The sequence below is a fragment of the Falco biarmicus genome, chromosome 3 (genome assembly GCF_023638135.1).
Source record: "Falco biarmicus isolate bFalBia1 chromosome 3, bFalBia1.pri, whole genome shotgun sequence".
In the NCBI taxonomy this organism is placed as follows: domain Eukaryota; kingdom Metazoa; phylum Chordata; class Aves; order Falconiformes; family Falconidae; genus Falco; species Falco biarmicus.
The window spans coordinates 99,998,886-100,011,622 of NC_079290.1; the positions used below are offsets into that span (position 1 = coordinate 99,998,886).

Here is a 12,737-nt window from a genome sequence, read left to right on the forward strand (position 1 = left end):
TGTTTTGTGGTGCTTTTTTTTTTGTTGTTATTTGTTGGGTTTTTTGTGTGTGTGTGTAGTCCTGTTCAGCTGCCTGCTCGAGTCTGCCGTTAGCTTTTGTCCTGTTTGAGTCCTAAAGGAGAACCATTTGTAAAGGACAAAAAGTCCCTTGTGTACGTGCCCTGTGGAGCCAAGTACGGTGCACTAACTACATCCAGCAGTAGCATACCCGCTGTCAGTCCTGAAGGTTTGGGTTACTGCGACTCATTGCACAGAAACGGTGAGGAATGGTGTCTTTGCCCTTCATACACCACTAAGAAATTTTGTCTGCTTCATGGGCTTCCTCATGCCTGATGGAGACATTGCTTCTCTGCTCAAGAAGGCTTACAGATGCCTTTGATGCCACTCCAGAAAAGAATTATCCGTAAGGTTAGTGAGATGTGGGTGAAGGAATCCTGCAGGCCTTTGTTTACCCAAGAAAATTATATTACCTTGTCTTTGTGAATTTTTTTTCATTTTTCTTCCCCCCCCCTTTTTTTTTTCAAACAAGAATCCATCATACTCTTCCCTCTTCTCAGTCCAGATTCACCTCAGTTTTACTAAAGTACTTTCATTTTCATACATGCAGATTGGAAGCATTCCATATTTTCTTCTTGAGCACTTGGGTCTTTAGCCAAACAATTTCCAATGATTTAAAATGAAAAATACTTAATGTGGGAAATAACACATAAGGCAGGATAAACATCCACCTAGTCACAGATCTCATTATCACTCAGACTTATAATTTTAATTACTTACATGAACTGTCTTCTTGACAGACATATTCAGGATAATTTAATTTATCCAATAAAATGAAAATACAATATGCTGTGGGTTTTTTTTTTTTCCTCTATCTTTGTTTAACAGGGGATTTGGAACTATGCAAAAATTCCCCAGATGTACAGCATGGAAAGTAATCAAGGGTGGCTCAGGTTACGAACCAACCAGATTTCACTTCTTTTAAGATGCTTATGAACTTCCAACAGTTTAGTATTGAGATATGTAGCAATAATTTAGGCAGTGTATTTGGTACAGACTGTGTTCTCTGTCTATATAAATGTGTACACTTCTGTTTTCAAGTTGCATTTTAAAATTTATTTTCCAAAAGTAACAAAGTCTATGTGGAAGTATCTTAGGTCATTTTTTTTTAATTATATCTGAAAAGGATATGTAATACAAGTATGTAAAAATGCATGTGTTCACATAGCTGCCTATGTGTGTTTTCTTTACAAGTAGATTGCTAAATATTGATATATGTCTATTATATGAATGCTTATAATCAAGAAAAGGCTTTAAATATATATCTTTTAATAAGATTATTAAAATGCTAATATTAGCAATACTTTAAATAACTTAATTTTTGGGATTCATAACTAATATACTGTATTCAGAAACCTGAAGTGGCAGCGATTTGTATTGTGAAAAGGCTGTAATTTAAAAGGTTTAGGGAAAAAATCCAAATAATAAAAAATAGATTTACAGGAACTTGATTCAACACCCAGACAAGGAAAGGAACAGACTTCCACTGACTTGACTTGGGAACTCTAGATCAGACACCAACTACAGATGAGCTTATTTATTTATTTTTTTTTTAGCTGCTATTAGACCGATTGGAAAATGAATGTGAAATAGAGATGGTTGTGCAGACATGTGTTTACAGGAAATTGCAAACTCGGTGGTTTAAGGGCACAGAACTTTAATGGCTTTGATGCAAGCAATCCAAGTTCCAGGCTTCTTGTTGCAGACCAGCTTCTGCTTTTGAAGCCTGTGCAACTTGTGCTTTTCTGCTTTGTTTATGAAATAAACTGGAGAAGAAACTGCAAAGAAATGACTGCAAAATTCCTACTCAATCTACTTCATATAACGTACAGCTTGGAGAAGCAGTGTTTAAAAAGGAATGTTGTGAGAAAGTTATCATCTAATTTAAATGTGCAAAGTAGGCTTTCCTGCGTTGTGTGTAAACATCTATGCACATATATAGTAGACATTACAAAGAGTAGGCAGTTTGGATGAAAGTTGTAGGAAGAATCTCAAATTGAAGAATTTGTGAGAGTTTTAATTTTGCAGTGTTCATGCTGATTCCTTCTACTTAATACAGAAAAATCTGTAGTATATTGACCATTAACTTTAAATAAAAAAATAATGTATCTCATAAGAAAGAATTCAAGTATTTATCATGTTATGGGTCAATTTGGCTAAGTGTAACACTAAAAAATAAATTAATTGTCTTTGCTGGAGAAGCATTGTCATGGTCATTAAATATTATTGTGTCTTGTAAAAAGCATTGGGGCTTTTATTTCCATTTCCGAATGCTGCCTGCAGTAAGCCCAGGATGTCTTGTTCCCTTAAACTTGACCACAGTGTTTTTAATTTCTTCGCATATTCCAGTGTCTTTCCCCTGTAATAATGCCTTAATTTTCTCCCCTATAATCTGCCCTCACAATATCCTCAGCTTGTTATGTTCTCTACTGTCTACTATTTTGGTGCTGAGGCTGGGGAGATGCATTTTTAGGCTGAGGGGCTGTTGGAGCCACCCAGGTGCTGACTGCCGGGGTGCCCACTGCCTTTCACACACCATGAACTGCAGTTAAAGCCTGAACGCTTTTAGAGCATCCCTTTTTTCTAGCCATTTGGTGGTTTTTGCCAACTTTTGCAAACTTACAGAAACTTTCTATTTTTAAGGACAAAATTTGTCTCATTTAAAAAAATGATTTTAAATTTTATTTATTTTTATATATCTTTATATATAATAAAACTAATTTAGGTGGGAAGTTTTAAAGTTACTTTTGGCAGATGAACCAAGATACACAGAAAAAAACTCTAAAAACAAAGCCCCAAATTCTTTAGTCCCCCTTAATCCAGAAGAACACACTTTTGTAAGAAGAGTTTATATAAAGTATGTCCACTTGTTGACTACTTAGATATTGACCTTCTGACTTTTTTTAGGTTCAGCAGATAGATCGTGTAGTAGAAGTTGTGGAGGAAACTATTAAAGGTAAGCATCACGCTTGAAATAATTGCAGTTAGTCTGAAAGACGTAAGCATCAGCTAGCAGAGGTGCTGCTCTTGTGTTCTTCATCAGCCTAACGCTTGCTTTACTCTCAGGCTAAATGTTTGGGCAGTGCTATACTTTGCTGTGTATGCTTGGTGTAAGTGGTGATTTCAGAGATTTTTTCTGGCAGGAGCTCAGTGGCCTGTTGGATTCATGAATAAATGATCCAGGGGAGACTTCAAGAAACCGTTTAAGTTGCAGCAGTGTAGGTGGGTGTAGAGTATGAAAGGGTCTGCGGTATCCTAATTCAGCACTATATCTCCTACTTTCCTATGTTTAGTCCTCTCGTGTTTTCTTCTTTTCAGATGTTTTGGCTCACTTCCCTGAGCTTTCCTCAGCAGGACAGATAAATTATCTGCTGGTTTAATGCTCTTTTGTAACTGTGTTCCTTGTTCTCTCTGGCTTTGTTCATGTGTGTGTACACTCAGTACTTTGCAGTGAAGGGGGGAAAAGACAGTATTGTTTCTGTAGCCTGGCTAGTAAACATTTGCTATTAAATAAATATATTTGTCTGGGTCTTTCTGGGTTACCTAAGTTTGTCTCCATTACTTATCAGGCCATAAAAATTACTGTTCCATGAAGCTTTAAATTACAAGGTTTAGTTTAATCGCCTGTACTTTCAATATAAACAAGTGTCTAGTCCACAAGAGGTTGCTTGTAAGAGTATGATGTTTTTGAAGTACAGCATGAAAATGTAGAAACAGTGCAAAATTTTGAAAGAAATAAGAAGCTTGTCAAAAAATTGTTTAATGGGATGCAAGGCTTCTAGAGTTTATGGTTTGAAGGCCTTAAGATTTCATGTTGCTTTGAATGCTTTAAAAAATGAAACCTGTACTTTTATGTACTCCCAACCAAAACTTTTCAGTTTGTCCTTACCTTATGGCATCTGGTATTTTTGGGGGGTACCTGCTGTACCATATAAACAAACAAGAGATATATTCAGTGTATTCATATTTGTTATTAAATAAGCCAAACTGTTTTCACAGAGGCATCAGGGTGGTTATGACAATCTGCTGAAAATGGGGATGCTTCATGACTCTTACAACAGCACAGTATTTCAGATCCCAATCTGGTTTTCTGAATTTTATGTATTCTTAAGGGAGTAAGATAATGACCTGGGTCAGCATGCCCTCCCTTTTACAGATATGTGCTTTGTAATATTTATAGTGACTCAAGACATCGCTGCTTTTTTCAAAAACATAGTTACTCAGGTTATTGTGACTGAATGTTATATCTAGAAAGAAGACAATCTAGTAGCAGTGGTTAAAATCATGCTTTTCATTGAATTAATTCTAAGATTACGTATTACATATTGATACAGTTCTGGAAAATAATGTTCATAAGCATGTTAAGGAATATTTAAACTGTAAAAAAACATGAACGCGGGGGAAGATTTTGGTTCCTTTCTAGCTTACTAGAAGTGATTTGGATAAAAAGGAGTGAGTAGGCTGATGAATTCTGTACATAGTGCCTGTACATTCCTTCAGGAGTTTCTCAAAAGGCAATGGAACACAGGATTTCTAAAGCTTTATTGGAAAAAAATGAACAAAAATGGCTCCCCAGTGCAAGAGAGACATGGGCATGCTGGAGAGAGTCCATCAAAGGGCCACAAAGATGGTTAAGAGATCAAGACTGGAACATCTCTCCTTGTAGGAGAGCCTGAGAGAGCTGGGGCTGTTCAGCCTTGAGAAGAGAAGGCTCAGGGGGAATTCACATCAATTTATCTAAATACCCGAAGGGAGGGTGTCAAGAGGACAGAGCCAGGCTCTTCTCAGTGGTGCCCAGTGACAGGACCAGAGGCAGTGGGCACAAACTGAGACACAGGAGATTTCTTTTGAACATCAGGAAACATTTTTTCACTGTGACAGTGACTGAGCACTGGCACAGGTTGCCAGTGGTAGAGTCTTGATCCCTGGCTGTATTGAAAAACTGTCTGGACATGGTCCTGGGTATCTGGCTCTAGGTGACTCTGCTTGAGCAAGGGGTTTGAACTACATGGCCTCCAGAGGTCCCTGCCAACCATAACCCTTCTGTGAAAATAGAATTTCAATTGGAAGGAGGATTAACAAATTGACAGGGGTCATAGCATATGATAATGACTTGCTTTTGGAAAAGCCGACCATAAAAATAGGAGTTTTTACTTATATTTCTTTCATTTAAAATTGTTTAAAGATCATGTATTCATTTATATAGTTGGAAGTCATTTTCCGCTAATGGAGAAGAACGTGAAGCCCTTTTTCGCTGTGTTTTATGAGAGTCTAACCATGAACTTCTGTTATCTAAGTGAAGTGAAACACTGTAGATAACATAGTAAGAATACTTTATTCTAAGAATAAATAAGAACGTTTTATACTGTCAAATAGATGCATGGTAGAAGCTTAAATTCGTGTATGTAAAACCAAATGAAATGTAGCCCTCTTTCTTCTTAAGTCTACATCAGTAGTAGAACTGAAGTAGATTTCTTCAGTAGTTTCTGAAGCCACAAATGGGTTCAGGAGACAGAGATGGGGTGGGACAGGAGGTGAAATACCAATTCTGAATTCAAAACAAGCTTATGTTAGTAAGTTTTAAGTTGGATATTGGTCATAGTTGTATGACACAACTTTCTTCACCTCGTTTGTTTTTTGTTGTTGTTGTGGTTTTTTTTTTTAAGGAAAATCAAAAGGTTGCATAGATGGTATGCTCTTGTAGTGTAGCTATCTATATATTGAAAGTTTAAAAAATACTGTATATTGAAAGTTTTTAAAAATGTTTCCACTGAATATTTAAATCGAGTAAGTTTAAACTGCATACCATCTGCTGTCTACAGGGTTCCTGTCTCTGTAGATTGGTCAAACTAACAGAGTTGACCTGGAATCTGGACAGAAAATCCGGGTGGTTGTCCAAGTTGCCAATTCTAAGTCTAAAAGTCTAGCTTTCCATGGGTTCCCCTTTCTTAAGGGGTACCTTAAATTTTTCTTGGATGCTTGGATTTTGTAGTGCACAGTTTACAAAAAGGCAAACTTTGTAAAAAGCTTCTCCCTCACTTTGTTTTTTTTTCCTAATAGTCTTTCCAGTTTTCCAAGAAAATGGCTCCCCTGTTGGATTTGGTTGAAAGCCTACTGTACTCCCAAAGAATACTATTTCTTTGGAATTATTTAGAACTCTTTCTATGAAATATGAAGGGGTTTCTTGTAGCTTTATTTCTCAGGCTTAAGGGCTCTGTCAGGAAACCCTCATCAGAATAGTGCCATTCTGCTGATTCTAGAGGGATTTAAGAAGTATATCTTTATGGTGGACTGTACGTCATCCGTCTGAAAACAACGTAATTGCCAGTTCCCCACTCTCCGTTCAGATAATTCTCATGAACGGTTTTAATGTGACTTTATCCTTTTATCCTTCTTCATCATTAAGTGGAAGAGAAGGATGTTTATGTTTATTACTGCACTAACAGCCCAAAGAGAATTTTTAAAGGACCCCGTGATTTCTCATTTTTATATCACCTTGACTTTCATCATGGGTCTTACAGAATTTTGAAATTTCCTAATTATCATAGAATCGTTTAAGTTGGAAAAGACCATTGAAATCCCAAAGTCCAACCATTAACCCAGGACTGCCAAGCCCACTGCTAAATCCTGTTCCTAAACACCGCATCTACATGGTTTTTAAACACCTCTAGGGACGGTGATTCCACCACCTCCATTATCAGGTAAATTATCAGTTAAAATGTCATTTCCAGAAGTGATCTTTAATATGTGCAATATTTGTATGCATGTCATATCTGATTAATATTTATACTGTGTCCCAAGATGTATTTTAACTAGAGGCATCTTCAGGTACTTTTACTATGATACTGTCATTTATAATCTGAAACCTCTAGACTGCCTGCTAGGAGCTAGACAAGTTAATTTGATCTCAGCCTCAGAATGAGGTTTCTCAAAGTGACAACCACAATCACGTAGCCAGAATGTGTCAGTCTTCCCGATACACACAAACAGTTTCATCATGGAAGGGTCTGATTTAACAGTTTACTAAACCTTGCTTCATCTGCCTGTTACCCAAAAGCCTGGCTTACAGCAGTTTTTACATCTTTGGGGCACCCATTTCCACTCATGTGCTTAGTTTCCCAGTAATGTGTTACAATGATGCACATTGTTAGGAGAGCATTGCTGAGGTGTTGCAGTGTCTGTGAGCTAGGAGAAAACAGCATTATAACTGATGTACGTGCCATCATTAAGTAAAACTCCTGTACAGAATTTAAAAGCTGTTTGGGCTGATCGGTCTCTATGGCATGCCCCAATAAGATAAAGATTTGTCTTTGATGGGAATGACAGAATGGCTTTATGGTGGTTGCTCAAGTCAGCATTTTATGGACCACTTCAAAAGCCATCTTTAAAAAACCCATAGAGCGTGTATATAGACTTGAATGTAAACAGTTTACAGTAGGCAAGATAATTGTAACTTAAAGGAGAGATGTTAACTGCTTAATGCAGAAGTTCTTTTCTTGATTCTGAATTCAGGTTTTCAGGGATCTTTCCCCCCTTTCTAGACATGCTATCTCTCAAATCTCACGCTACTAAAGCTCTGGGGGGGTGAGTGGTGGGGAACCAGAGTCTTTGTGTATAGTCTGCGTTTAGCTTAGGCGTCAGGGAGATGGGGGGCAGAGGCTGAATTGAGTTTAGTCCATATTGTGTCTGTACAACACTTTCACAAAACATAGTTTCACAATGGGTCATTAGACTTGATTATAAAAAACAACCAAAGGAAATTACTTCAGGGCTGAGCCTTTTATACTTCACATAACCTTTCTTGATTTCAGTCACGTTGACCTGTCTGGTGAAGTTGCCCATCTATTTATTCCCAGCTTAAACATTAACCAATATTTACTAAACTGTTTAAATTGTCCTAGTGTGATTAGTAATTATGGATTGCTGATAGGGGCAGTGTCAGTCTGTGTGAAAAGGAGCAGATAAATGGTACCTATGTTGTATATAGGCTGAAGTGTGGAATTTATACTGGATTGCCTACTTTAGAGTGTGTATGTATATATGTATGTATATGAATGCCAGCATGCTGATTTCCCTGTGATCTGCCGATAACTGTACATAAAGTACTCTTCAATTTCTGTGATTGTGGGAAGAGTAGCCTTAAGAAGCTGATGACAAACCAAATGAAGAATAAAAATTAGAGGAGTCAGGAGTTGCTTTCTGAGGAAAAGTATCCTTTGGCTCCCGGTCAGGAAACTGTCTGTGCCAAAGTGCAGCTCAAGGAGGGTCAGAGGGAGGATAGTGGCCTCATGGAGTCTCCGTTTCTGTTTCTATGTCCTCTTGAAATGGCATGGAAAGGAGGGGGAAAGTTTTGGATGGATTGTTTTTATTTATTGCAGTGTGTGGTGGGCTGAGCCTGGCTGGCTGCCACCCCCCGACCCAGCCATTCTCTTGCTGCCCCTCCTCAGTGAGCTGGAGGAGAAAATAAGATAGAATAGTTAATGGGTGACGAGGAGGACAGGGAGATCACTTACCAGTTACTGTCACGGGCAAAACAGACTCAACTTGAGGAAAATTAATTTGATTTATTGCCTATTAAAAATAGAATAAGATGGTGAGAAACAAAGAGAAAACTGAACTGCCTTCCCCCAGCTCCCCCTTCCTCCCAGACTTCACTCCTTCGCCCCAGGCTCCTCTGCCTCCTCCCCGAGTGGTGCAGGAGGATGGGGAGCAACTCCTCCTTCCTCCACGCGCTGTTCCCCTGCTCCAGCCTGGTTCCCCACGGGCTGCCTGCGCTTGCTGCCAGAAACCCTGCTCCTGCGCGGAGCCCGGGCTGCAGCTTGCCCGGCGGCCATCTGCCTGCCCTCGGCGGGCTGCGGGGGACGGCCTTGCTGCCGCCTTCTGCACCGCCAGCTCTTCTGCACCTCCTCCCCTTCCACCCTGGTGCTCGCAGGGCTGCTTCTCACCCTTTTTTCCTCACTGCCAGGCAGGGGGCCCTTTTTTACAGCGCAGGTGGCTGCGGTGCTCGACGGTGCCCTGCCATGGGGCAGCCCTGGCCTCTCCTCGCTCTCCTCACGGAGGCCGCCTCGCCGCAGGCACCAACAGTGCTGCGTCCGTAATGGTATCTCTAGGTAGCAGAATTGCCTTTTAAACTGAGATTATTGAAACAAAGGTACTACTGGCAAAAATCATGCAAGGGGCTAAGGGGCTAGATGTATTTGACATGCTAAAAAACGTGCACGTGTGTGTGGGTGAGGTTAGGTTTTCAATAGGCAATAGACAGGCCTACAGCTTGTCCCTAACTTGGCGAAACGACTGTGGTTAAAAGATTTGGCGTCACCCATTTGCATGTATTAACCGCTGAGGTTAACAGCATAGTGTGGTAAGGATCACCCCCTGCCCTTTTCTTCTGTCCATCAATTGGAAATTTTGGAGCTGTTCCTGCTTAAACAAAAGTAATTATCTATATTCGTTGTCATCTATGTGGAAAGAGTGTAAAGACTGAAACAAGTAGCATTATTTTTTTCTTCTGTTAATCTGACAACTACTTGGACAACAAGCACTGACTTACGAAGGAGCTGACCTGAAGGTATCTCACCTTATGGTTTTGCATTGAAGGGGCTGCCGTTCAGCTGAACGCTTCAGCGAGAGCACGGGCTTGCATTTCCCTCGCCTGTTTCTGATTGCTTAGGAAAAGGGTGACGTACTGAAAGAGTGAGTTCAAAACAGTCATGCCATTTTCTGTGCCATTATCGATTCTGGGAGCTTAGCTTTGTAGACTGCCATTTAAAGAAGACAGTAGAGCACACTGAGGAATATACAGTAATTGTGGAGAAACTGCTTCTGCAAAGACAGATTTTAATTGCTTTTTTAAATCATCAGTAACAGTGTGGCTTGACGTAAAATCTTATCTGCTGGGACAAGAGATTTCCATTGCCATCAGCTGGTTTCTGGTCTTACACCAAAGCTTATTGCCTTTTTTGCTGTGCCTGTTCAAATGCTTTTTTTGACTATCAGGTGTATGAGACAACCCAGGATTTTAGGAGGGTTTTGTGATTATTTCTTGCAGTGTAGTTATTTCATTAATTTGGGTTAGAAAACTGTTAGGACTGACTATCCCTGTTATGACTCTCATTGTTATGACATTTTTATTTTGTCAGTAGTTCACAGAAACAGAGTGGGAGATAAATAGTGCAGCAGAAGAGGAAAACAAGCAAGGGGGGGGAACACTGAAAATATTAGTAGCAGAATTGTGATTGCTCGTTATTAAATGAGCCTGTGGTGTGCACAGAACAGATGCATTTTCTTCCATATCCGTATGTGCTCTTTTCCACACCTTCAATGAATGACCATCTTACAGCATCCCTGTTTTTCTGTCCTATTCACATCAATTAGACTCAGCTGGGTTTAGCTCTGTTAGAGAATCCTTGTGGCTGATAAATGCAAAGAGTACCTTGTTCAAAACCAGTTATCCATAGGAGGAGTAGAAATAGATGGCAGAGGAGTAGAGATGAAAGTAAAAGCTTGCTTTTGCATACAGCGATAGATTCAGCTCAGCATCTCACTCTGAGGCTAAATTTGTTCTGTTCAACCTGCACACCCCAAGACATTAGGCAAGTTACTTGCAGTGCTGCAGCTGGCTCTGACAATCCACCCTTCAGCATTTCCATTCCTCAGAACACAGCCTGTTTCATCTGAATCAAAATTTCTTCTCGTTTAAACTTTCTATCCAAAATCTCCTGAGGCTTTGAGCAGCATCTTCTATCCTAATCAAATGCATTTCTTCAGAGAGGTGAGGGCAGAGGGTCAGGGAGGCTCTTCCTGGAGTTGATTCTTAATATTGTCCTTCTGGGCTGTGGAATCGTAGCCAGTGTTTTGAGTTCACAACAGCTTTAACATTTAGTCACTTTTTCAGAAAGACAATAACATCACATGATCTCAAAATAAGTAGGGTGAAGCTATTGAATCCTAAAAAAAAAAAAAAAAAAAAAAAGAAAAAAAAAAAAAAGAAGCAAGCCTTAATAGGGCATTTGAAGTGCTTTTGTTGTGAGACAGGGAAGTACTGTGGATATGGCAAAAATGTTCTTGAATACTTCTTAATTTAACTCTTATTTTTTTATGAACACTAATTCCTTGTTAACAGTTACTTTCTTTTCTGTTGTTGCGCTGAACTGTTTTAGTGCTTACAGATACTGGTATGATTGAATGGTGCATTGCAGAAATACCAAGAATAAAGAGGTATTGTATGTTTAGTGGAGAGAAAGTGATGTATGAATTTTAGCAGTCTGGGACACCTGCAGTGCTTTTTTCTGAAGTTTGTGAACTGCCTCATTATATTTAAGATCTTGGTTTTGAAATTTGAAATAAAACAAATTTTTAAAAGGCCCTGTCTTCACCTGGGTGATGCTCATATTTTTGGAGTCATCGTCTTCTTTTGGAGTCTGCTAGGTCTTCAAGGCTTAGTAGATGTGTATATTTCAAGGTAGTAACATATGTGCTATATGCTTAGTAATACCTGCACGTTTCTCTGGAGTTTTTTTGAGTTGGTATAGGATGGAAGGGAATCATTTTATGGGAGTTCTGAGTTGCAGAGACGGGGTTCAAACATACCACCTGCTGTCAGCAACCTGATGGGACTGGTGGCCTGGCCCAGGGCATGCTTTTTCCTGTGACACACAGGGAAAGATCAGTAGTTCTGACAGCATTAGTCTGAATTATTCCCTGGCTTGTAACGGACCCATTTCCTGCCTACACCAGTTGAAGGAGTTTGACTGTTACACAACATCCTCACCTTCACCGATCTAGAGGAGGAATAATTTCTATTAGTTGCTTGGTCAGGAGCAGGGCATGTATGTTTCAGTTGGGTTTGGCTTTTCTTTGCTCCCTCTATTTGCTTGGGCCTGGAAATCCCACAGATGATGCTCAGGGATGCCTTGAGTATGTAGCTAATGTGCTGCTGGCCAGCTGGGGTTGCTTTGGGTGGGAGCAGTCACACAGCAAAGCCCTGAGCCGATTGCTGCCCTTGTTTCTGCACTTGTGTGTGTCTGGCAGCATGTGACTGCTCTGGGGAGCTTGGGGATTCCTTTGTAATCAGTCATGTCTGCTGTGGGACAGCTTGTTTGTGCTGCAGGCCAGGCAGAGAAGATGGAGAGGAGCTCAGGCTCTGCCCTTGCTCCACATGGGCTGCTTCCATCAGAGGTAGACCTGGGCTTGGGCTCCCGGCCTGCCTGTCCTCTGCCGGATCACTGAGTCTGGATTTAAAGGACTTCCAAAGTGAAGAAGTTTGGGCTCAAATACACGTGACGGTCGAGGTTAGCTGTGGAGATGTTGGGCAACTTGTGTTGCAGCCTTATATTTCAGATGCTATTTTTATTGTTAGTCCTGCCAGAAGATCCAAAATAACTTGTTTAGACAGTTGCTTTTACCCAGTAGTTACAGCGTTAGAAGAACATAACTGAAAATAAATGCAGTATTAAACTTTAGTAATAGCTCCTGATTTGCCTCTTCTGCCTTTACATGTATTTTTTATTTGAACTTTTCAGGTTCTCTTTTCTCTTTAGAATGTTCTTAGTCAAGATTTTTGTTTACTTTCAGTTTTTTTTTATTTTTTTTATTTGAGTTTTCTAATTTTTCTCACCTTTTATATTTACCTTGATGCTCCTTTCAGTCTTTGACACAGCTTTTGGTTCTGCTTTACACTT

The 12,737-nt window shown here is 39.8% G+C and overlaps 1 protein-coding gene across 1 annotated transcript in view; it reads left to right on the forward strand.

Annotated features, from left to right (window-relative positions):
- The window catches only part of CDKAL1 (CDK5 regulatory subunit associated protein 1 like 1), a 427,425-nt gene that overhangs the window by 142,656 nt on the left and 272,032 nt on the right, over window positions 1-12,737 (forward strand). The window contains exon 7 of the mRNA XM_056332411.1: window positions 2,965-3,013. Coding sequence (XP_056188386.1) covers window positions 2,965-3,013 — 49 coding nt within the window. The remainder of the gene's footprint in view (window positions 1-2,964; window positions 3,014-12,737) is intronic.